The following is a 27,646-nucleotide window of genomic DNA, read 5'->3' as shown; positions in this document are numbered from 1 at the left end:
CCTGATGCAACTCCAATTATACATGGAGACTTTGTGCAGCTCATGGAGTTCTATAGGAATATCCCAGCCAAGTACTAATCTGGACCACCTCCACTTAACTCTTGAGATCTGACCAGATCACGTCTGCACATAGTGGGGCTGCACTACAAGGAAAAATACTTTTAATAAAATGTTAGTCAATCCACTGACTAGCATGTCCCTTTGGCTGCTCCCTTGTTTTTCACTCGGGGTCGCCACAGCAGATCCGATTTGGATCTGCACGTTGATTTGGCACAAGTTTTACACCAGATGTCCTTCCTCATTTTGGCAAACTAAGGAAACATTTTGCAGCTGTAATGTTAGTGTTGACAATTGACACAACAGACCTATGTTAATGTTTTCTTACCTGTCTAGCAAATATCCAGCAAAGAAATTGTATGAACTATTGTATAACAAGATTCTACTTGCATTTCTTTGCTATGGATCTCTGACCTACACTGGAAAAATAAATAAATAAAATAAAATAAACCAATTGCTTAAATTAGTCACACTCAAATTAATTTATTTTGTCTAAATTAAGAAACAAGTTGCTATAAGAATCATTTGATAAGTTAAAATTGATCAGCATAATTCTTTTGATGATTTTAAGTTGAAGCACTTTTTGAAGTTGGTTCAACAATTTGCTTTGTTTCAGTGTACTCGTACATTTATTAGTTTTGTCAGTTACTGTCTGTTTTTCTTAAATTTAATTTATTTTATTGGCATCTACAGTAACAACTGAAGGCAGACATTGATTACTAATTTCCATGAAGCCAGCACTAGCACATGAAGCAAACTGTGCTTTTTGACCATCCAGTGGCATGCTGGGTAACTGAATTTCCCAGTGTGTCATGGCATCTTCTTCCAATTGCTTTTTTTGTTGTTGTTGTTGAGAAGCTCTAATTTTGAGCATTTTAAGTGACATAAGATTGTGAATCCCTTATTTCAATTTGATGAAGCAAAATTATCCTGGTGATAAAAAAGGTCTTCTTGCATTACAAGTCATAAAAAATCAGTAGGATTGTAGCTTTAAAATTGCTGCTCATAGTTCTAAAATTCTCAAAGGTTTTTACACAATGTGTCCAAACATTTGAACCTTTGACTGGTATACGTTAGTATTACAGCTGATTTGGAGCAGCGTGGTCACCGTGCAATACAGAGGACAACAGGAACAGACGACATAAAGTCATTTTCATAATGTTGAGACAAAGTTGAAAAAGTTTGCCTGTGTATGTCTGCGTGTAGTGAAACATCTGGGCATCAAATGTTTTGCTCTTTAACTAAATCTCTTGATACTGTTGCTTAGAAGCAATTTCACATAAGGCGTGTCTCATGAGTCGCTGAGAAATGGCTGCAGAGTTCAGGACTTCTTTGATTTCTGTACAAAAAACAGATTGTGGAATATTAGAATTCCAGATGACATTTCAAACAAAATAATTCTTTAATTGTGAATGCAAAATATTAAGATGTTTTACGTATATGTGTCATGCCTCTGTCAGCTCACCAGTTCAGTTTGGTGCTCACAGTGATGTTTTTTGTTAAAAAATTAAGTGTCAACAATACTCAAAGTGCATTAGACCTGTTCAAAATGTCAAATGTTACAAAATCTTTTGGGCCACATGTTCTTGTTCCACTAATAAAATAAAAGATCTGTGCTAAATTTTATTGTAATTGGACATTGTTTAGGGGTAACCCACAAAGCAACAATTTTTCCCAAACAAGCAATGTAGTAATCCAGTATTTCCAGTAATGTTCTCCACTGGGTGACCAATCAACCACCACTTTTTGCAATTAGAAGCCATCACATGTACCTGTAAAAGAAAAATAATGGTATCAGAGTCTTCTCTCATTAGGGTGACATTGCCTTGCCCGCGGAGGGAGAGGAAAATGTGTCACTCTGAGGGACCTCTAAATCTTATCTGATTGAGTTCAAATTTGGTCTGCACCTATAAAACCCCAAGTGGAACAAAAACAACATGTGGCTCGAAGTCTCTCACAACTTTTATTTTTTCACTATACGTGAACAGGCCTAAAGTGCATACGTAGTAGATTTGGTCCCACTACAAATCCAGTTATATAATTGATTAGAGTGAAATCAACCCAATCCAGTGTTGATTTTGATGGAAATATTTTGTTGACATTTTATTTCATGAATTCAGTGTAATGAAAATATAAATACAAGTTATTTTTTGACAGTAATTACAATTAAATCTTACATTACTGTGCACTGATGAATAAAACCAAAATAAAATTACAAGCTCCTTTTTTGGCAGACAACAAACAACTTACCCTGATGTTGAATAAACATTTAACTCTGTATCATACTGTAATCAGTCCACTATTTAGTTTGATCATTAAAACAGGGGAGGTGAATGGTGCAAAAAGTGACACTAAAATCATGCTCCTTGTCATTGAATATACAAAAATATCATTAAACATGTTGGGAAGCATGTAGTGTTCAGCTACAGAGAAACATGCTTATTTACCTCAGTAAATGGAAAGAAAAGCTTTAAAACCACCAATCTGGAAAGTCATTCCCAACATTTGTTTTCATCAGTCTGGTAAAATCCACAGTGAGTCTGTAATAGTCATGATGGAATGTTTGATTTTCAATTTCAATTTAATTTATTTAGTTTATATATGCCAAATCACAATGAAGCTACCTCAAGGTGCTTCCACACAAGTAAGGTCTAACCTTACCAACCGCAAGAGCAAGAAACCTTAAGCAGACCAGACTCAAAGGGGTGACCCATGGCTTAGGCCATTCTACCAAAAAGGTTTACAGTACAGAACACAACACAACAACAACTGACAAGTGTCTATGCAGAGTCCCCTGACAGTGGACTGGATGCCTACTCCTCTTGAACAGATCATTTTTGTGTCATTTTCTAAGTAATTTCTGAATATTTAGATACATTTGAAAGTACAAGATGTGTTTTGGAACTGTGATGACATCATCGCATAGACAAAGAACAGTGTCAGTAATAAAAACTGGTGAAAAGAATGATTTGAAATGGATTAGTTTGTCTTGTTTATTGTCACACTTTTTAGTCAATGGGTAAAACCTTAAATTTGATAAGGGCTTTGATGCCCCAATAAAAGTTCCACTATGTGTAGTAGATCTATTCAGAAAATAAGTACAACCCGTGAAGGAAATATTACTGTATTGCACTTTTTAAAACTAGCTTTAGGCGTTCATATGTTCATAATGTATGAAAGAAGTACGATGTGTCAGTAACACTCAATCAAGATGATTAAATACATAGTTCAAGATATGTTTACTTCTAAAATGAGTATTTACTGTAAGAATGTCATTCAACAAAAACAGTACTGTACAGAACCATGATAATTATGACTTAAACCATTGATTGAATTGTTCATTCTTTCTTTTTCTAAACACACTTATTCCAATTAAGGGTCATGGTGCACCAGGAGCCTATACACAGACAAACACATTCATACGTACGGTCGATTTAGCGTTACTAATTCACCTAACCCTGCATGTCTTTGGAAGGGTGAGTTGGACATAGTTCTGAGGGAATCCACACATACTTATGAACTGATCATGGAAGCACAGAAATCAGTCTCAGGACCTTCTTGCTCTGAGACAACAGTGCTAACCACTGAGCCACCCAGATTAAAATGAGAGTAAAAGTAAAACTGAGTTTCATTATCAAAATCTTGACAAAAATGACTTCACACTATGAGAGAGTCTATTGAACTTGAAGTGGGGTGGGACCAAATGTCCGGCCAGAGTCACTTTTACTCTGAAAATATGCTGTGTACCTCTACAAAAAATAAAAAAATAAAAAAAAAAATAAAAAAAATGCACAATTAGAGTATTATAGAGGATGTTAAAAAAAAATCTTGGATCAAAATCATTTCTAAAGTCATATCTCCTATTCCCAATCTCAGGATTTACCGTAACAAAACCTTTCATAAAAAAAAAAAAAAAAAAAAGATCCATTACTGTGTGAGTTATCCTGTCCACAAACAGGCAAACCGAGGTAAAAACATAACCTCTGTGGTAAAGGTAATGAAAACAAACTACGACCTCACTGGGATTGACCTGTGAGGAGGAGGATTAAGACCATCTGTGTCCGTGGAGCAAATGCAGAGGCGTTTGGATCAGGAGTGGAAGTGCGTGAAGTGTATCTCTCAGACTCCTTTATTGTGTCCTAATAGTCAGTACCACTGGAGACTGTTGTTTACTGCAGTATTGAGCTGTTTTCTACTTGTTTAGAGATTGTTTTTTTTTTTTCACAAGTTTAGGTGCAGTATCTCACACTGATCTCCTGATTACATTGTCACAGCATCCATTAGAGACCAAAATGCTTTTCAATTAATTTATATCCTAATCCATTTTCAGCCTTTGGATGCATAGTATAACCTTTTTATATTAATACAATAACATGCTCTTGGAGGGCGGTATGCATTTTCTGAGTCCCTCCGTCCATGCCCAGTCGCCCAAAAGGATTCGCCTGAGTTAGACAAGGGCAAATATCTGTCATTTTGGGCGACTGGGCATGGACTCAGAAAATGCATACCGCACAACAACAGCATGTTATTTGCATTATTGTCCCTTACTGAGATACACAACACGTGGAATCACATTAACAATATTTAATGTCATTTCAAAATGCACGGCACCCAGCAAACACGTACATAAAAAGTTGGCTCACTTTAACTTTTGTTGTGTTGGCTGGTGCGCGCTGCTCTCCAAATTCGCCAGTGCGTCCTTTATCAAGCTAGCTGCTTTGGCTGCTGTTCATTGTCATACTATCCATGATAAAATCATCCGGAACATCCATATTGGGACCAACACACACTTCTCGCCTTTTCATGTTATCGTCTGCAGACAGTTCTTGTGCTGTGCGCTATGACGTAATTTGTTTATGCACAGCGGGCGGGTATAGCCAGGTAGCGTCGACATAAATAAAACATAAATCTACGCTACCGGCCTAGCAACACCTTGGTAAAGTGGTAATAATGTGAAATATTGTGTTATTGTACCTTGTCTCTCCTGACTATGATGTGGATGGATTTTGGTCATTATACCATCGTAAGAACCTTTTTATATCTCACCCTGCATTGGGAGTGTAATTGGTTACCGGCAGTGAGACCTTTCCTTTGCAAAAAATGTGCTCAGTCAAATATTTGATTGCTGATCAATAACTGCACAAACACTGCAATTTTTGGCACTGCAATTGATTGATTGGTGTGGATTGTGTGCATGAGAGATATAAGTTTGCTTGGACAGTTCTTGTGTTGGGACATTAGCAACATTTGGAGGCAGTGACATGAGCTCTGTGATGGGGACTGAAGGCTGGTCACTAGTATGGCTTGCGTGTATTCTCCATAATATATTCAGAATTCTAATCCAATTACATTTGTTCTGTAAATCTGATTGGTTAATCATGTGATATTTCCAACCATAAAATATCGATGTGACGGTGACAAAATATTCGACCGTTTCACATTTGATGTATTACTCTGCGGCCGTGTCCTGACCACTTTGCTCCGCAAATGTCAGTAATGGCACTGGAGTGACGACGCCGTTGCTACAGTAAGCTTCACCGATCAAATTACTTCCAGAAAAATAAACCGTGCAAACGATGGAATTGGATTACAATTGGAATAACCCCTTTGTGTCTGATGATTTGCGGATGTTAATTGCTGGATTATGGTCACAAATAGCTGTAACGCATCACCTGTAAAACTCCATTTGTGACTGTAAAGCATTAGCCTCCGCAAATCATCAGACACAACAGGGTTATTCTCTCATTTTGAAGCCTGGATGTGAAATTAATGTCCGATCTGAATTGGTCACTGTATTTTCTGGAGTATAAGTCACACCGGACTATGTCATACTGTACCTTTGCTCTGTATCAGCAGCTCTTTTTTGTCCATTGTTGTAGTGTACTTTTATTATTGCCATTTATTATTTTATTATTGGAGTTTATTTATTATGATTATGATTATTATTATTATTATTATTGCTGCCACTAATAATAATAATAATAATAATAATAATAAAAACACTTGATTTTTTTTTTTTTTTTTTTTGGTATACGTGTCAGACTGGAGTATAAATTGGAGGACCTCCCAATCTCTTAAAAAACAAACAAGCAACCAAAAAATGCAATTTATACTCTGGAAAACTATGGTAACTCAGTGTTATGCTGGGCAGCTGCTGAACATACCAGAGGTGATAAGACAACGTTTTCCACTGTTCGAAAGGTCTTCCCTTCAGTTAGAACCTTGACTTCACTGATCTTTATTTCGTCCGCCAAGGACATAATAATATCATCGGCCATTATTTATTTGTCTGTCTGCCTGTTAGCACGATTACGTCAAAACATCTGTATGGATTTTGATGAGGTTTTCACCACAGATTGATATTAGGACATGGAAGATTTCGTGAAGATTCCGGATCCAGATTCTGGATCAAGATTTCACTTCATATAGGTTTTGAAGGATTACGTCAAAACTGGATTCTGGGTGAGTATGCAATTATGGCATTGTGTTGTGGAATCCAGATCCAGGTAATGTCCGTGTCACAATGTGATTTTGAGTCCTCGTCAACCCTTGGTAGACATCAGAAATCTCAGATTGCTCTTGTTCTGAATGTTGAACAAATGTTTTGATGCCCTGCAACTCACAACAAAAGTGAAAAACAGGGTTGTGTAAGTGCACTGTTGACCACAGCTCTTGGTCGTGCCTGGAGGCCCTCGTCTGACCTGCCTCTTCTCTCACCTCAGTGTGATTGGCGTGGCCACAGGTTTCCTGCCCAAACACGAGAGCCCATCTTCAAAGTAATAGCTTACAGCTGCTGCGGGATAATCCTCATCCCCTCTGTCTTTGAAGGGATGCGGTGACATAATAGCCCAGTCTATTCTTCAGTAAATGGTAACGGAATTTCTCAGAGTGTTGCTCAATAGCAAAGGCGTGTAGGTGAGCTTGTTGCACATGTTAAATGTAGCATGATTATCGAGAGCCATAAGCAGCTCCACCCCTCCCCCCCACGTCTCATTCTACAGGGTTTCTTTTATCCCACTCATCCGACTGATCCTTATCACTGCGGCAGAAGCATTAAACGTAATGTTTGCAGAAAGGAAATCATTGGCAACATGTGGTGAGAGCTTAAGATGTTGTCACACTTTAAGTTATAATCTGTTCAAAGAGAATAGTTCCCTGAAGTGCCTCCAAAGGGGGAAGAAGAAGAGTTGGAGAGAGGCTGAGTGTCTCAGCTACACCAAAGTGTTCGTTAGACAAATCAACTGTTGTTCTCGTGGCTTTGTCTTCTTCATGATGATGTCTTTGCATTACTGAAAACAAACCTAACAGTGCAGGCATGTGTCAAAGACAGAGAGAAAAGCATCAGTGCTGTGTGTGTGTGTGTGTATGTGGGGTGGGGTTACAGGTATGTGGACACAGGATTTAAAAGAAGAACATAACGGTTCCTCCGGGACAATGGTATGTGCTGAGATCTGCTCTTTTTGTCCTTTATGAGTCCGGTTGTGGGGAGGCCTGGGTAAATATTGACAGTTTCCTGCTAGTTCCCTGCTTAAGATGCAGTCATTGATCCACACAAGTGGGGTCTCATCACTTGATCTGTGCACTCAGGTGTGGGAGGGGTAAAACAAGAGCTGGAACGTGGATTTCATGCTGGTGGTCTCCAACTTTAAGGTACTGATCAGTCCAGTGATTCTGCAACACCTGGAGTCAGGTTACCTAAGCATCTGAAGAAGGTTGCAAAGAGGATTTTAGGTTCCTGCCATTTTGAAAAACTTTTGATACCCGTGGTTTAGAGCTAAGGAAGGAATTACTATACAGACCATTCTAGCAAGTTCTTAGGCAGCATAGAGACCTCAGTTTAAGAGCCATGAAGTCAAAACTAGTGAATGAATCATGTTTCTTTTCATGTTTTTATGTGTTTCTATATTTTCTTTAACTACTACTACTACTACTACAGCTTCATGTTGTACACATTATGGTTTCCGTATTAATCCGTAGTTTCAGAGCCAGGGAATTAAGTACAATTAAGTGTTTCTTGATAAGAGTATTTTTATGAATGCAAGTTTGCATGAATGGGTGAAGGAAGAATGAATGAACAGATGGCTGAATGATAATACTGAATGCTGAGATCCCAAATGGTGGCAGCGTATTTCATAAATACCACAAAATCAAAGCAAGTAAAATCTGTAGCGTTTCATTGATTCTCTTCCATTTTTGATTAATCGCGTTTCTTTTTTTCCTCACTATTATGTTGTGTTTTACATAAGACTGTGACATTAATCTGTGGTTCATAAGCCAGGGAAGACAATTAAGTGTAGCTTGGTAACAGTATTTTTATGAATTTGAGGTTGCATGAATGGGTGATGAAAAAAATGGATGAACAGATTGCTGAATGAACATACTCTCAGCCATTGAATGCTCAGATCCCAAATAACAGCACCATACTTCACTTGACAGCTTGTTCAGATCATCGATAAGGGATCAAAGCCTTTGAATTGATGCTGAAAAGGCCTCAAAGGAAGAATACTTGACAATATTTGGAACTCTGGCAATACAAAAGCTGTCAGGTGGTCTCATGTTTTATTTACACATCTTTGTTCAACATTTTTCAAGTTATCTCCTAAGAAGATGAATGCAAGACATCAACAATAATGAAAACTGGATAACAACGATGATGAAGGTTGCAAAGTAAACAATTACGGATGGGGCCGATCCAATACAATATCGGTATCAGGTTCCGATACCAACATATTTCACGGATCAGAAATTTCTGATACAACCTGTGGAGTTTTCCGATCCAGGAGCCACGTCTGTGTTTGTGTGTTTTCTGCTGAAACATCTCCAGAATGAATTCCCTGCTGGTTGCTCTGCTAGCTGGCCACACATCGCATAAGGGACCTTCCGAACGGAGGCGTGCTGCATTGAAACGCATAGTAATGTGACACACCTACAGTCAGGAAATATTTTACACAACGTAAAGCAAGACAGCAACGTGCAATTTTTGCAAAGCTGTTGTACCGAGAGATTTTTTTCACCAGGACCACAAAGATGAAAGAAGCCAGCAGGAATGTTGCGATGATTTACCCAGACTGATCCAAATATGAGTAAATTAATTACTTTTGGGTGGGGTTGTGGTATTTTGGAAATGCAGGCATGCGCTCCTTTAAAATGGTACATGTACTCGGGGCGGGTGTGCCATCTAGTGTTCAAGAGATGAAACTTCAGCCACTGGCCCAACAATGGCTCCGTTTACATATAAATAAACATGTATACCATTAATCAGATTTATTTTGTCCTTTTACATTTGCGTGTTTCAGCATTCTAAAGAGCTAATTTCTTGGAGAGAGAGAGAGAGAGAGAGAGAGAGAGAGAGAGAGAGAGAGAGAGAGAGAGAGAGAGAGAGAGAGAGAGTGAGAGAGAGCTGTCTTTTCTCTATAAGACAAGCTACAAGCATTGAGTTACATTTTACTGACATGGGCGTGAAAAAAATCTCAGGAAACCAATTTGTTTAGATATCCGTTTCATTTTGTGGCATTATTAGCAGAAAATAGTTGGCTTTTGATCTATAACCTTTCTGTAGTCATGAAAATATGTTATTAAAAAAAAAGTATTGATATATGGTGAAAATCACATGAAATTGCTATTTTTTTGTTGTTGTTGTTGTTGAAAATTTCAGATAGTACCACCTATTTTGCCCTGTTATACATTTTCTATTTATTTAGGCACCCAAAACGTTTGCATGGAGCTCACAAAACCATATTTGAAATTTCAAAACTCCCGTTTTTAGGTATTCCATTACAATTTGTCCAAGAAAATCATTGCCAAATGACAAACAAGCAAAGTTAAAAATCACAACAAAATTTAGACATTGGAGCCAAAAGCGGAATTTCTAATACTTGTCTACTCCAAATTATTCATGGTAAAATTTTGATATTTCACACAAACATTGTGAACATGATATGTTAATACACAAAATAATACATTTTTATCTATTGGTGAATACAGCGTGCTTATGTCACAAAATAGACAAAAAAAAAAAAAACAACCAAACTCTAAAGATTTTCATCCTAGCTCAATGAAAAACATATCTTTCTATTGCTAAATATATGTCAATTAATGACATTGTATTTAGCTTTCTGCATATCCTGTATTTTTCTCCTGTATTTTTATCCTGTAGATCTTCACCGTGGTGCTGTAGAGGTATTTTTGAAAACATAGTGTATGTCATGAGAGTTTAGTTCGATTTCTGAAACAGATATATCTATCACCAAGAATGATGTTCCTGCTCACTACAGAAGAAGCACACTGCTCAGGTCAACCAATGATACTGTCATTGTGCAGTGGTATGGAAATGGAACCATCAACAGGATTAGGTCTTCAAATGTTGATCTCCTAGCTGAGAATAGAGTTGATGCAAGCAGGGCTTCTCACAATGAAAATACATTGCACCTCTACCATATGGCACTGTCTGAGCTGAGACAGGACTAAAATGTTAAGAATATTGTAGAATTTCAAGAAAATAAGTTCATATGTTTTGAAGAATTTAGTTTAAGCAACCTATGGTGAGACCACTGTCTCATAGGTCTGTAAAACCTAGTTACTGCCAAGGTTAGATATAGTTATATAACTTTTTTTGGATTTGTATTTATTCTTTTGATTATATATAAGTATTTTGTTCAGCTAGTAACAGTATTTTTATTGTGTTATAAGAAAGTTTATTTTTTGGCTTCTATGTCAGTAAAATGTAACTCAGTACTTGAACCGTGTCCTAAAGTCTACACTTTTTTCTAAGACCTGCCATTTCTCTTTTCTCCACTTTAAAAGAAATCTAACTTATGAACTGAAATCATGTAAACCAAGTTTTTCCTGATTATCAGATTTTTGAAGTTCATGTAAATGAGAGACATCAGGTTATTACAGTTATCTAAATACTAAGAGTTATCTGGTTATTATGATGTAAATATGCTCCACTATGAGGAGCATCAACTCGACGGGGGAAGCTCATCTTGACAGAACACCGGCACCACTAACAATAGCCCACGTTCAATTATCTGGCTGCCAAAAAATATCAAGTCTGTCTGATAATCTGATACCAATAGTATCAGTATCAGCAGATATCCAAATTCAGGTATCAGGATCGGATCGAAAGTGAAAAAATGTGGCTCAGTGCATCCCTATAACCACTGTTCTCATGTAATACATATAATGTCTTCTGCATGCACATGCTGATTAGTTCCACCCCTGAGTTCAAGTCACTGAAAACAAAATACCCGTAGAAGGTTTGCTGTGTTGCTCATACAGTGCTAGAACAAGCTAAGTATACCACAGGAGGGCCTCATAAGGATAATATACATCAAATAGTAGTAGACCTTGCCAGGATATATTGAATGCCTAAGTGTTAAGATTTGGTTTTAGGTCTGGGTGTTTGCTGCTGTTGTAGAAGTTGAGAAAATTACAGCTTGACATGTAGGAATGTCTCTACCGACATGGATCTTGGTGTAAAAATTCAATTTCGAGATATTGTAACTCCATCTGGATGATTAAGAATTTTCTTTGACATGCTTGTTTTTTGTCTTTGTACTCTTGTAACTGATGAGTCAAAGATTGGTCAGTACTGAAAGACAGTGTTGTTAAAGTAACTTTGAAAAGTTACTTCATTAGTTACTTTATACAGTTATATTTTACAGTTACTTTATACAGTTACTTCATTAGCAGCTGCGGACAAATTGTCGGCCACTGCTGAATGTAATTAATGAAGTAACTCATAATCTAACTTATTTTTAAGATTTAGTACTCAGAAAAGTAACTATTAGTTACTTTGCTGACTGTGGAATCTTAAGAGTAACCAAGTTAGATTATGAGTTACCTTATTAGTTGCCGTGAGGCAGTCGGAGTCCGTGGACATTTTTAAGTCAAGACTCAAAACCCATTTTTATTCTCTTTCTTATGAATAGTTTTTATTTTTTCTCAGTTTTATTCTTTTACTTCTGTTTTTAATTATGTATTAGAATTTTTATTCTTTTATAATTATTTATTTAATTTGTATTTAATTGTTCTGTGTGAGGCGCCTTGAGACGGCTTTTGTTGTGATTTTGTGACATTATAACATGATTAAATTGAAATTGAAATTAAATTAGTTACATTACTTATTAGTTGCAAGTTTTTGGCAGATTCTAATAAAGTAATTGCGTAAATCTGCTAATGAAGTAACTGCATAAAGTAACTGTATAAAGTAACTAAAAAAGTAACTTTTCAAAGTTACTTTGACAACACTGCTCAAAGGTCCACACCGTAGTTCACCTTCCATGAGGCAGAGTAAAATATGGTTCAGGGGCTGGGTTTACAAAGTAATGGGTTCTCATTTCCTTGGTCGAAACTGACAGACGTGTTTCTAAATTCCTGAAAAGGCTCCTGTGTTGTGAAAAGTAGACTATTGTGATAGTCAATAGGATCAAGCAGAAAAAAAGTGGTAAATGATCATCTAAATCACATTAAATCAAATTCCAGTCACATCTCCAGATCCTAATATCCCAGTAGAACTTTACAAATCGGTGTCTCTTTTTGTGCTTATCTTGTCACTGCAGCCACAACAGGCCCTGCTGATATGTTTTTCTATCTATAAAATCATCATTTACATCTCCTCCCCTGTTGGCCGGCTGGCCCACTGGCCTGGTCCTCAAACCACTAATCAGGTAATGTCGGGCAGGTTGAATGGCGAGCCTCCCCCTGGTCAACCTTCACTGCTCACACAGTGGTGTTGTTTTAAAGAGCATTCTTTAGCAGCTGAACTTGGAAAGGTATTAAAGTGGGATTAGGCTCCTCCACAATCCACTGCTTGTGTCATTCAGGGAGTTTGTGTTCTCCTCTCCCCACTGCCACCTCCCCACTCCTCCTCTGTTTGATTGTGGCTAGCCGCAGGAGTGGGACTGACTGTGCCTTTCAAAGGAGAGGGGTAGGGTTAAATCCCTACTCCACTGCTCCCTGCTAATTCTCCTTGTTCCTTAGAGAAGGATTTACTTCTGCTGCCAGCTTCTCAAAGGCCTACTCTGCCCATCCGAAAAGTCGCCGTTGCCTTCCTGTGGAGGTGTGGTTGCCATAGAAGGGGCGTCATGCATGGCTATTCCATCTGAACCCCACTGAGAATGGGGACCAGAGACTGAAAACAGGCAGAAAGTCCGGATTAGACCAGAGGACAAAGCAGGACAGGAAGATTCCAGAAGGGACGAATAGGAATTACAGCAGCAAAAATAATGCAAAGTGACAGAGAGGGGAAATAGAAAAATAATGGCTTACAAGATTAGACCAGCCAAAGGAAAAGAAGAAAGGAAAAGGGGCTGAATGAGAATGTTTTCATCTAGATCAGACCATGTGAAAGAGCAGCCGTAGGTGAATGCGCAATCATGGGCGTCTCAAAAACTATGCTAACAGGTCATTTCCGTGACTTTTCTGCTCTCTTTTTTAACCTAATCCAACAATCATTACTTAAACACTGGTGTTCGAGCTTGGAAAGTTGTCTTGACATATTTGATGGAAACGTGCTTATCAAACCAGTGAACTCTTACCTTTCCCGTCAGGAGTTACTTTTCTTTTCCTTTACTTTTTAATCTTAGTAAAAACAAAAAATGTGTCTTTAATTAGAGATCCAGGTTGGTAATGAAAAAATAAAATAAAATAGAACCCTGCTTGTTTGAAAAAGATGCCAACATTTCCTTTCCAAGGAACTATCCTGGAGCATTTTCCACAGTTGAATAATAATCCACTTAACTTATTGTAATAATAAAGGATTTCATGAACCCTGCGAGTGCCCATTCTGATATCTATGTTGTTGTGCTGCTGCATGACGGTTAAGAAAGAAAATACAACACTCGATAATTGATGAAAAACCCACTAACAATGGACACCAGTCAAATTAAAGAATATAATTATTTATTTTGGCCAAATTATTGGCTTTCTGCTTTACTGATATGTTATTATTATGTCTGACAATTAAGTTGGAGGAGGTTATGTTTTTGCCTGTATGTTTGTTTTTTTCCTTGTCTGTTTGTCTGATTGAGAATACACAATTTTTCATATATTGTCATAAATGTTTTACTGCAGATTCATATCCTGATATTGAAGAAAATATTACATTTTCATGGTCATACATCAAAGGGCAAAGTCAGGACAAATCTTGGAATATTGGAAAAATCCCTATCTTTAACACTGAATTAATTTTCAGAAATTCATAACTCTGTCAAAAAAAAAACGTTAAATTTCCTTCAAATTTGACAGAGTTATGCAGGATGGTATCTTTTATCAACTGACAATGTTTGATCTGGATCTGATCCAGATTACAGATTTTGTGGGCATTTAAATTTAACATTGAAAACCCCATTTAATGTATATTTTACATTATATCTTAATCAAACGTGCCCCAATCACTGTCATATTTGAAAGTGAGGTGTAGACTGGCACTTACTATTGCATGACAAAGTTTGATCTGGATCTGATCTAGATTACAGATTTTGTGGGCATTTAAATTTAACATTGAAAACCCCATTTAATGTATATTTTACATTATATCTTAATCAAACGTGCCCGAATCACTCTCATATTTGAAAGTGAGGTGTAGACTGGCACTTACTATTGCCTGACAAAGTTTGATCTGGATCTGATCCAGATTGTGGATTTTGTGGCCATTTGCATTGAACATTGACAAGCTCATTTGGTGTACACTTTGCAGTATCTCAATCAAAAGTGTTTCAATCAGCAGATTTAGCAAATGTTTGAGTTTAACATTGAAAACCCCTTTTGATTTATATTTTGTATTATATTTTAGCTTATGAAAAGGCACTCTGAACAGGACTTTGACCTTGAAAATTTTTGCAAGGTAAAAATTTGTAGAATTAGAAACTAGTGTTGGTGGAGGTTTGTGCTCTATGAGTGCAGTGCTCTAGTTTTGTATGCAAACACATGCACGTGCCCTGTATCTGTACTCCATCAGCACCTATAACAGCATTAGCATAATAAAGCCGTCCTTTGGCTTCCCATTCTCTCATATTTACACATATTCATCACTATCGCTCATCTCTGTCTCAAACCAGCACGTGATGTCAATTGCTCCTCACTCGGCCTCCCCGCCTCACACAATGAAATAGATGTTCACCACAAACAGATAGGCGGCTGCCAGCTGTCTTCCAGACTGGGGCAAACAAAGAGGCCGCTAATAAATCCAGCTTTACGGCTGGACAAGATCAACCACACTCCCTGTGTTCTTGCTCCATTTAATGTGGCTTCTTGTGAACAACACAGGATGAATTAAATACCTCTCAGTCGCTAATAAAACAATGCAAACATCTCCCTGATAGGATATAAAGAAGACAGAAGTGCTGTCTCGCAAACGGCGATAAAAGTATAGACAGCGGCGTAATATCAGACAGTGAGATGAGATATGAAGAAACGACAAGGCAGTCTGGTAGCGACCGATGAATCATCGTCACTGCTTTCCGAAGCAGGTTCTGAAGCTCGTTGAGAGTTATGAATATGCAAGTAATATGCAAATTTTTGAAATAAAAGATTTGTTTGTGGTTTTCTGTGATTCTCTCTTTTTTACTGTGGGTAAATTTAGTTGGAAGGACACAAACGTGAGCCCAGCATAGACATTTTTAACAGATGAGTTACTACCAAAAGACTCACCTTCTTGGCTGAACACAAGATCAGCTTGACTCTTAAGCCCTGGTCAGACCGAATAATAAAGCCATGAATAATGAGCCACGTATGGATTTGTCAGAAATTTCAGTGATTGTTCCAATAATGAGCCAAATACATGATGTTCTTCTGAAGGAAATGCAGGAAATAGATGTTAAAAAAGGCTACTGTTATGTGTCGGATGCAGCTCGGAGAACCGACCAGCGTTTGAAGGACCCAGTATGAAATAAGCAGAGCACGGTACAAAGGCTAACTGAATTTAATACATAACAGTGATACAAAAATAACAGAAAGTGCGGTCTGGCGTGGTGCGCTCCCAGCAGCGCTAACGGTCCGGAGCCAGAAGCTGTTCGGCCCCAAGGACCCCGCCGACACCCCCCAGGTGGCCGCAACAAACCGAGTCTGTGAAAGAAGGAACCATTATGTGAGTCCACACTCTACACACAGAGAGAACACTTAAAGGTGTACAAACAGCAAACACTTCCTGGCTTGATTACTAATCAGCTTCCCAACCTGCAGGCATGGAACATCCAGTTCACAAAACTCCACTGCAGTGGAAGCCGATACATGACTAACATACAGCTCAATATAAAAAGGTGTGAGGGACACCACATTTACTGACTGTATAAATGTTAGTCACAAAATCTAACGTACCTCAGGAAGTGTGCTGACGAGCGTGAGACCTCACCCCCTCCTCTTTCACAGACCATGCATCAAACCCTGGACGTTCTCTGCATCCACTGATGATGAGATGGCTCCCGAGACGACGATCTCACCCGTCTGGTCACAAGGTCGAGTCTCTGGCAAATACACACTGTATACTCCAGTCTTAAATGCCACCATGTTCCAATCCATATAGATGCACCTCAGCTGTGAGTCCTGACGAGCCGCAGGTGATCAGGGTGAGGTCCTGATAACCTCAGCAACACAGCCACTCAGTCCCAAATGCAAGCCACCTGGAAGGAAAAACAAAAGACAGAAACAAAAAGGCAGCCAGGCCCCCCAGCCATACAACAGCTACAAGGGCTTTCTCAGAGTGGAACCTGCTCTGTTGCAGGTAGCCCGTCTTCGTATCCGCCAGGTACTCGGATAATGGGCCTCTAACAGCCTCGTACTCACCACTAACCTGCCTCTAAGATCTAAGGGATTTGTCCTTGTAGTACCTTGTACACAAATCGCCCCACACTATTTTTGCTAAATTTTGAACTTCACGGAATTAGCACCACACTCAGAGATGAGCCTCGTATGGTGTCAGATCTGTGACAAAACTCCACTTGCATAAAAATGCCTTGATGTGTAGATAGTAACTGCGTGTGCACAAATGATCTCATCAGCACCCCCCCCACCCACTTGAACTTGATTTCTGCTCGCGCAAAGTTTATTTCTGCTCACGCAAAGTTGATTTCTGCTTGCGCGCAGAGAATTCCTGCTCGCTCGCTTGAAACTTATGGCACTATGGGGGCGGGATTATGGCACTATGAGGGAGGGGAACCAGGTCAGCACTGGCTCTGCTGTGATTGGCTGTCTCTGGAGAGCGAGGTTTGATTGACACCCCTCCTCAGAAGTCAGTCGGAGATAACGGCGTTAAGTGATTATCACCTCATTTCTGCTTAAAACTGCAATCCAGTCATCGTCTAGCTAAGCGACAGATCTCTGAAGCTTCTGTACAACAATCATTTCCACATAAATTCAATATTATTGCATAACAAATTACAGAAAGTCCTAAATATCACCTCCTGATACTCATCTGCAGACTGACTCTGTACACCCAAAACGATCAAAGGGAATAATGTGATTATTAACCATCAGATGACAAATTAAAACCTCTTAAATCACGTGCAAACCATGACGCCACCACCTCCCTGAAGGAGACAATTGTGTCTATATAATGTGTCTTTATAAATAATAAAAGAAAAGAAAATATAGGGGAACCAAACATTTACAAATCAAATTTGTCTATCAAAGACAAAAGTGATTATTTGCATGCGCGCAGTTAACATCTACACGTGAACACATTTTATACGTGAGCAGGGTTTTGTTACTGATCTGACGCCATAGTCAGCCAAATATTCTGCATCTAAGAGCCTCTCAGAGCCACTCTTCTCCCTGTTTCTTGAATAACTCAACTCACACCAAAAAATTCATGCTACGTGGCTCATTATTCATTATTCATTGTTCATTATTCGGTCTGACGAGGGCTTTAATAAAAATTCTTCAAAGGGCAACACAGGGAAGTAAATAAATAAAGCCATGCACCTCAACAAAGAAAAGCAACAGCTCATACAACTGCAGCAATAACTTAAAGCAACTCCTGAAACTTTTATTTTTGTCAGCAGAACACCTACAGTGCTCTCTGTTCCTTCTTTCTTGATCCATAGGCTGTTTGCAACCAAGTGCAGCGGCTGCATGGAGAAGATCGCGCCCACGGAGTTTGTGATGAGGGCTCTGGAGTGCGTCTACCACCTGAACTGCTTCTGCTGCTGTGTATGCGATCGGCAGCTGAGGAAAGGCGATGAGTTTGTGCTGAAGGAAGGTCAGCTGCTGTGCAAGATCGACTACGAGAGGGAGAAGGACTTACTCAGCTCTGTCAGCCCTGATGACTCAGACTCAGGTGAGCTTTCTGCAACCCGTCGCACAAGACTGAGAACAACACCCCGGTGTCATCATCATGTGGCACCACAGTGTTGCATTCTGTTTGCACCATTCCATCACAGCGGTGGCCAAAAATGCTGAAACCAAATGTATTTATAGAAGCAGTAATGTTAGGAGAAAAGTGTCCAGATCAAGCACAGCAATTGTACCTCCATCAAGGATGTTTGGTTCCTTTGTTCCAAACATAATGAAAGATATCAGAAGGATGCCGCATACCCTGCACATCTACACACCATGATACAAACGTACAAGCAATATACATGTCTGTAATGTTGTTTTTGACGATATATGAATTCATCATACAGCATGGTACTGTTATGTTCAAAATAATAGCAGTGTATTTAAAAAGTCCTTATAACAGCTATTTTTTTTAGGTACATGTAAATGCATTGGGAACACTGCACATTCTATTACAAATCAAAACATGAAGAAAAGTTTGAATAAATGTGTTATTGCTTTACAGAAAGTGAAGGAAAAGGAATATTATGCTGTTCAAAAAATGTAGTAGTGTCTGCATTTTTCTTTACAAACTCATTTACTGTATACACTGAAATACGAGGTCTGTCCAAAAAGTATCGCACCTTTTTATTTTTTTCAAAAACTATATGGATTTGAATCACATGTGATTACATCAGCCAAGCTTGAACCTTCGTGCGCATGCGTGAGTTTTTCCACGCCTGTCGGTTGCGTCATTCACCTGTGGGCAGGCTTTGAGTGAGCACTGGTCCACCCCTCCCGTCGGATTTGTTTTGTCTGAGAACTTGCTGAGAGGCTGCCGCTTTGCTCCATGAAATTTTTTTCAGAAACTGTTAGAGACAGCCAGTTGGAAACCATTCGAAAGATTCAGTTGGATATCAGTGAAGATTCTGTCAGCATCACGCGGATTATGGACTGTTAAAACCTTTTTAAAGATGGCCCACAGCGGCGGAGGGTGCTCGGCGTGCCGAGCGGCCATTCGACAGGTTGGAACGACCAGATCATTTCTAAACTGAACGCTGTGTTGATCCGGGACAACACAGCGGATAAAACTGCTTAGTTACTTCGTTAGTTACTTCCTCCAAACCATCAACATGTCTATTAGACCCCATTCCTACCAGGCTGCTCAAGGAAGCCCTACCATTAATTAATGCTTCGATCTTAAATATGATCAATCTGTCTTTATTAGTTGGCTATGTACCACAGGCTTTTAAGGTGGCAGTAATTAAACCATTACTTAAAAAGCCATCACTTGACCCAGCTATCTTAGCTAATTATAGGCCAATCTCCAACCTTCCTTTTCTCTCAAAAATTCTTGAAAGGGTAGTTGTAGAACAGCTAACTGATCATCTGCAGAGGAATGGTCTATTTGAAGAGTTTCAGTCAGGGTTTAGAATTCATCATAGCATTAGTGAAGGTTACAAATGATCTTCTTATGGCCTCAGACAGTGGACTCATCTCTGTGCTTGTTCTGTTAGACCTCAGTGCTACTTTTGATACTATTGACCATAAAAGTTTATTACAGAGATTAGAGCATGCCATAGGTATTAAAGGCACTGCGCTGCGGTGGTTTGAATCATATTTATCTACTAGATTACAATTTGTTCATGTAAATGGGTAATCTTCTTCACAGACTAAGGTTAATTATGGTGTTCCACAAGGTTCTGTGCTAGGACCAATTTTATTCACTTTATACATGCTTCCCTTAGGCAGTATTATTACACAGCATTGCTTAAATTTTCATTGTTACGCAGATGATACCCAGCTTTATCTATCCATGAAGCCAGAGGACACACACCAATTAGCTAAACTGCAGGATTGTCTTACAGACATAAAGACATGGATGACCTCTAATTTCCTGCTTTTAAACTCAGATAAAACTGAAGTTATTGTGCTTGGCCCCACAAATCTTAGAAACATGGTGTCTAACCAGATCCTTACTCTGGGATGGCATTACCCTGACCTCTAGTAATACTGTGAGAAATCTTGGAGTCATTTTTGATCAGGATATGTCATTCAATGCGCATATTAAACAAATATATAGGACTGCTTTTTTGCATTTGCGCAATATCTCTAAAATTAGAAAGGTCTTCTCTCAGAGTGATGCTGAAAAACTAATTCATGCATTTATTTCCTCTAGGCTGGACTATTGTAATTCATTATTATCAGGTTGTCCTAAAAGTTCCCTGAAAAGCCTTCAGTTAATTCAAAATGCTGCAGCTAGAGTACTGACAGGGACTAGAAGGGGAGAGCATATCTCACCCATATTGGCCTCTCTTCATTGGCTTCCTGTTAATTCTAGAATAGAATTTTAAATTCTTCTTCTTACTCATAAGGTTTTGAATAATCAGGTCCCATCTTATCTTAGGGACCTCATAGTACCATATCACCCCAATACAGCGCTTCGCTCTCAGACTGCAGGCTTACTTGTAGTTCCTAGGGTTTGTAAGAGTAGAATGGGAGGCAGAGCCTTCAGCTTTCAGGCTCCTCTCCTCTGGAACCAGCTCCCAATTCAGATCAGGGAGACAGACACCCTCTCTACTTTTAAGATTAGGCTTAAAACTTTCCTTTTTGCTAAAGCTTATAGTTAGGGCTGGATCAGGTGACCCTGAACCATCCCTTAGTTATGCTGCTATAGACTTAGACTGCTGGGGGGTTCCCATGATGCACTGAGTGTTTCTTTCTCTTTTTGCTCTGTATGCACCACTCTGCATTTAATCATGGGGCAACTGTTTGTTGTGATTTGGCGCTATATAAATAAAATTGATTTGATTTGATTTGATGACATTGCATTACCATAGAGTTTTGCTGGTTTGCAGACAAATATGCTGCATTTGAGCAAAGTTTAGCACTCTGAAGGAAATAGATAGAGAGAGAGGCAGAAAAAGAAAGCACGCTGTCTATTTCTTCTACAACCCCTGGCAAAAATTATAGAATCACCGGCCTCGGAGGATGTTCATTCAGTTGTTTAATTTTGTAGAAAAAAAGCAGATCACAGACATGACACAAAACTAAAGTCATTTCAAATGACAACTTTCTGGCTTTAAGAAACACTATAAGAAATCAAGAAAAAAAGATTGTGGCAGTCAGTAATGGTTACTTTTTTAGACCAAGCAGAGGAAAAAAATATGGAATCATTCAATTCTGAGGAAAAAATTATGGAATCACCCTGTAAATTTTCATCCCCCAAACTAACACCTGCATCAAATCAGATCTACTCGTTGACACTGACTCTATGCCATGACATTGACCCTATGTGTCTTTTTACAAGGAATGTTTTCACAGTTTTTGCTCTATGGCAAGATGCATTATCATCTTGAAACATCCCCAAAAATCCTTTCAATTGTCCAAAATATCAACGTAAACTTGTGCATTTATTGATGATGTAATGACAGCCATCTCCCCAGTGCCTTTACCTGACATGCAGCCCCATATCATCAATGACTGTGGAAATTTACATGTTCTCTTCAGGCAGTCATCATTATAAATCTCATTGGAACGGCACCAAACAAAAGTTCCAGCATCATCACCTTGCCCAATGCAGATTCGAGATTCATCACTGAATCTGACTTTCATCCAGTCATCTACAGTCCACGATTGCTTTTCTTTAGCCCATTGTAACCTTGTTTTTTTTCTGTTTAGGTGTTAATGATGGCTTTCGTTTAGCTTTTCTGTATGTAAATCCCATTTCCTTTAGGCGGTTTCTTACAGTTCGGTCACAGACGTTGACTCCAGTTTCCTCCCATTCGTTCCTCATTTGTTTTGTTGTGCATTTTTCAATTTTTGAGACATATTGTTTTAAGTTTTCTGTCTTGACGCTTTGATGTCTTCTTTGGACTACCAGTATGTTTGCCTTTAACAACCTTCCCATGTTTTTTGTATTTTGTCCAGAGTTTAGACACAGCTGACTGTGAATAACCAACATCTTTTGCAACATTGCATGATGATTTACTCTCTTTTAAGAGTTTGATAATCCTCTCCTTTGTTTCAATTGACATCTCTCGTGTTGGAGCCATGATTCATGTCAGTCCACTTGGTGCAACAGCTCTCCAAGGTGTGTTCGCTCCTTTTTAGATGCAGACTAACGAGCAGATCTGATATGATGCAGGTGTTAGTTTTGGGGATGAAAATTTACAGGGTGATTCCATAATTTTTTCCTCACAATTGAGTGATTCCATATTTTTTTCCTCTGCTTGGTCTAAAAAAGTAACTGTTACTGACTGCCACAATCTTTTTTCTTGATTTCTTGTAGTGTTTCTTAAAACCAGAAAGTTGCCATTTGAAATGACTTTAGTTTTGTGTCATGTCTGTGATCTGCTTTTTTTCTACAAAATTAAACAACTGAATGAACATCCTCCGAGGCTGGTGATTCCATAATTTTTGCCAGGGGTTGTAGACATGGAGTTGCAATCACTGTGTCAGTTATTTCTCTGCTTGTTGGGCTTTTGACCAATCAGAGCACCAGAATGAACAGCTGGACAACAGCAGGAAAAATAAATGACATGCAGAGGACAAAACAGGAAAAAAATGTGCAAGCAAGTGACAAAGTTCTCAAAGTTCAATTTTGAACATGCCAAAACTTTCAGACAGACTTGGCGGACATCAGTGGACCAGGTGCACATTTTGTGAATTACTTGTCAGACAAAAATGAACATGATCATATTGAATCACTTTATCATACATTTCCTTAGTGGGACTGGGGCTTTACTGGAGAAGACGTGTGGACACATGGATCTAGTGAGGACACTTGACATCATTATCCCCGAGCTAGCCGGATTCTAGCCACATTTGCATACAGACCTCATTGAATCCTGCTCAAATCCAAACAATCTGGCTTAAATCTGATTTGCAACGTTCATATTCAGAAGAAAGCCAGATTCAGCCCAAATCCAGCTCAAGCCAAATTGCCCACCAAAGTCTGATACTGAATGAAGCAGTCATTTCAAAACACTGATTCATTGTGAACTCAATAATTTCTTTTATTTTTTTAACATTTTCAGACACTGAATTATTATCTGAATCCATTGATTCATTAAGTGTTTCACATTTTCAACCAAAGTCATTTTCTGTTGTAATTCTTTTGTTTAGTCTCAGTTTTTGAGAGTGAAAATTTTCCGCAGGAATTTGTTAAATTGGTTCACACAATGTAAAATGTTTCAAGAAAGAATGAATCCTGAAATGTTCCACGGCACTTCCCACCGATGCCTGTGCCCAGTATAAGTTCCTACTTTAGTGTTCCAGTGTTTGAAAAGAGGCTGTAATTCCTCGAACAGCGGTTCACCTTATGTTGTGATACTACAGTACAACCCAACCGAGATATCAGTTGGTTGATAATATTGGCCAGTGTGAGCCTTATTGATATGAGCCAGTGTTATTTTTGCTGATGGGAAAATTTTATTTTTCCAAATAAACAATGCACAAAAATACTTTAGGCAGCATCGTGGCTTAGTGGTTAGCACTGTTGCCCCACAGCAAGGAGATCATGCATTCAATTCCCACCTGTGGCCTTTCTATTTGGAGTTTGCATGTTCTTCCCGTGTTTGCGTGGGTTCTCTCCTTGTGCTCCAACTTCCTCCCACATCCAAAGACACGCAGGTTATGTGGATTTGGAACTTTAAATTGTCCGTAAGTGTGCATGTGGGTGTGAATGTGTTTGTTTGTCTATATGTGGCCCTGCGACAGACTGGTGTCCTGTCTAGGGTGTACCTCACCTCATGCTCTATGACTGCTGGGATAGGCTCCAGCCCCACGTGACCCTTAAGCGGAGTAAGTGGTTTTTGGAAATATTGTCATTACTTGATTTTTCCAGTAGAGAGCACTCAGATGGCATTATTTACAATGCTGTCAAGCATGGCTGGGACCCCTAATACCTCTTGGTCACATTTGCTACAAGAGACAGAGGCAAAGCGACCAGCTGCCATTCATTTTCAATAAGCGTGGACCTTTTACAACAACAACAGACAGGTGGATATAATATTGCCAATAATGCAACATGGTGACTGCCAGTCCATGTGAAGGCAGTGTGCTGGCAGTGTGATGTGTTATATGATGTATACAGTTTATATATAACTGTAAATCATCAAGCCTCTATTACATTTCTTTATCATAAGGCTTTCATATCACGATGATTTTTTTAAATAGATATATCGGCAGACATATTTGCATTATAATTATTTTTACTCTTGCATTGCCCCACCTCCAAAAAAATCCATATCAATCTGGATCTAATTAATACATCTCTTTACTGATTTTGAAAAGGATTTTTTTTTAATGTAGCCATTCATTCAAAGCTGGGACATTCTAAGATGGCTGTGAGACTGTTTTTGTATCATTCTCACTTGAGTGAGGACCACGTGGCTTTATGATACAGTAGGAAGTGGAAACAGGATGGAGCCAAGCCACCCGGTATTAATGGCTCTCCGTGCGTGGGCAGGATCTGGTGCTGGAAAGAATTAAATCACTGTATCATGATGACTGGCAGAGGGATTTGGAGCTGTTCTCCAGAAAGCCTGTGCCTCGGCTCTTATCAGCTCCAGTGCTCTTTGCCTATAGCTTCCACACACAATGAGGCATGTCGCCAAGCCTCACTGTTCACTACCATCTGGCTCACATTTAAACATGCACAAAAGCAGAGAATTTGTCAAATCCATCTGTGCCTGTGTCAACTTTGGTCAACTTGTGGGAATATTTGCTCTGCAGCTTCGTAGTGTCTCAGTCCATGGTAGCATGGCAGAGGCATGTCTGTGTAGCTCCAAATTTTGAAATGGACAAAATGTTGACATGAGCAGAGGTTAACCTCGGTTTGTAGTTGATGAAAAGTCACTTTTCAGAGGACAAATGTAGAAACATCTCACAGGCACATGAGATATCGCCGTCATCAGCAGATGTATTAACGGTGCTGCTGGTTCTTATTTAGGGATGCTTTAATCTCACACAGAAGGATAATTAATGTGTTTATATTTCATGTGTTGTTTACACGACTATGTGGCCTGATGGACCTGTCTGTCGAATCCAACTGCATGATGCATTGTAGAATTATTTATACACTTTTTTCAACTTTTTCAAATGTCACATTGCCAGTTTTGGGAAGGTTATGTTTGAAATGTAATATGTTGTGGATTATTAGTTACTCTGGTAAAAATCTTACAATCAAACTATTTTAATCAGAATAATGTAACTTATTACTCTTCATTACTTTAAATTAATTTAATTTAACCTTTATTTAACCAGGTTAGTCCCACTGAGATCAAGATCTCTTTTGCAAGGGAGACCTGGACAATTATATAGTTTTCAATTCACCGAACCTGCATGTCTTTAAATGTGGGAGGAAACCAGAGCACCTGGAGGAAACCCATGCAAACACAGGGAGAACATGCAAACTCCACACATAAAGGCCACAGGGGAATTTGATCCCATTACTTTCTTGCTGTGAGGCAACATTGCTAACCACTAATCCACTGTGCTGCCCATCGTGGCCATTTGATAGGCTTCGATAGTGCTACCCATTACTTCTTGATAACGTTTCTAACAAATGTTTTAAACTGCACAGTAGAGCTGAAACATCTTAAAATTAATTTAAGAGTGGGAGTGCATGCCTCACGACAATTACTGTAAAACACTTATCAAACGTTTTTCAGTACAACTTGAATTAAGATTGCATGGTTGTCTGCATAGCACATCTTCCAATGTCCTGCCTTTTTCTGTCCCCAAGTAATGCAATCTCACACACAACTTGTCACATTTTGATGCAAATAGCTCATTTTGAATAAACATCAATCTGTTACATGTTGGGTACCCCCGTTGCATCACTAAATGATGCAACAGGGGCCCCTCATTCATCACATCGTGAGGGAAACTGACTGAGTGCAAAAATATGACAACTTGGGAGTAAAAATATCTTACATCGAACAACAACATTCCAAACAATAGCACTGTTACAAAAATGACCAGTTTGTGTGGAAGGAAAGTCGCCAGATTTGTCATTCGTGGCTAGATAGCCTTTTTAGTCTCACAAAACATTTGCGAAATTTTACACACTGAGATAGAGGCTGCTTTGCAAACAGGATGTTGTTGTTGTTGTCCATTCAGCTGCTCCCTTTTTGTTCGGGGTCGCCACAGCGGATACAGCCAGATCCGCACTGGTATTTGGCACAAGTTTTACGCCGGATGCCCTTCCTGATGCAACTCCAGTTTTACCTGGAGAGACACACAGCCACTGGTGTTCCAAAGAGCTCTCCCATCCAAGTACTAACCAGATGCCACACTGCTTAGCATCTGAGATCTGACGGATCAGGCTTAGACAGAGCAGACTGGCTTGCGCTTTGCAAACAGGATGTGCCGTTGCAAATTCAAAATACAGACCAATCAAAAGCAATTAAATTTGTTTCGACAGCTTTTTGGTGACCCACATTATAGAGAAATATGTCATTCCTGCACAGCAAAAATATAAAGTAACATAGGCCTCATGACGATTTTTTTAAAATCATATCCAAAGCTAATCACTCATAAATGTGATTTAATTACTTTTTTATTTCAGTAACTGTAACTGCGCATTTATTTTGCAATTTTAACATGATCATGATGAGTTGGGTGAGCGTGCTTCTGGAATTCACTCAAACATAAATAGAAACTAAAATAAGGTTTGAATGAAGGCACTTTGAACATAACAAATGTGAAATAAATAATGGACCTGTTTTTAGGTGTGATGTTGGGATGTCACAGTGTTTGTGGTGACATCATCCTGACATCATTTAAATAAACAAAAATAAGTCCAGTTGACCTGATTCAACCTACTTGGAGAGCTTAACATCATCTCATCATCCCCATGACGTAGATATTCTGGAATATGTGTTTTTCAAATGATATTTTTTGAGCAACTTGACCTTTATCTTGGACTGATCTGCTCTAAAAGTTAATTACGTGGGAATACTCACTCAAGGATCATTCTGACCAAATTTGATGAAAATCTGCTCACTCATTTTTGAGTTACTTGGTACAAAGTCCTTCACAGACAGATACATGCAAGTGATTAAAAAACCCTGCATTACCACCAGCATATAGACTAACCATTTGAATGTTTGCACCTGTCTTCTCATTGCAAGCAAATTCACAAACATATGAAATTTGTCAGTTATTCTCCATAAATTGCCCTGGGAGTTTAATGAAAATGTACTTACTGTTTTTTTTTTTTTTTTTTTTCCTTTTTTATAGCTGCAAACAGCTGTGATTTAATGTTTGATAATTTCATCTAACAGACCCAAGGTATTATTTACTTTTAATGGGACATTGTAGGATA

The 27,646-nt window shown here is 38.8% G+C and overlaps 1 protein-coding gene across 1 annotated transcript in view; it reads left to right on the top strand.

The window, feature by feature from the left end:
• The window catches only part of lmx1bb (LIM homeobox transcription factor 1, beta b), a 169,761-nt gene that overhangs the window by 127,617 nt on the left and 14,498 nt on the right, over window positions 1–27,646 (top strand). Inside the window, exon 4 of the mRNA XM_034169774.1 lies at window positions 18,102–18,334. Coding sequence (XP_034025665.1) covers window positions 18,102–18,334 — 233 coding nt within the window. The remainder of the gene's footprint in view (window positions 1–18,101; window positions 18,335–27,646) is intronic.

Source organism: Thalassophryne amazonica, chromosome 5, assembly GCF_902500255.1.
Source record: "Thalassophryne amazonica chromosome 5, fThaAma1.1, whole genome shotgun sequence".
Classification (NCBI taxonomy): domain Eukaryota; kingdom Metazoa; phylum Chordata; class Actinopteri; order Batrachoidiformes; family Batrachoididae; genus Thalassophryne; species Thalassophryne amazonica.
The sequence above is the reverse complement of the archived record's forward strand: the minus strand, read 5'-3'. Positions and strand labels throughout refer to the sequence as shown.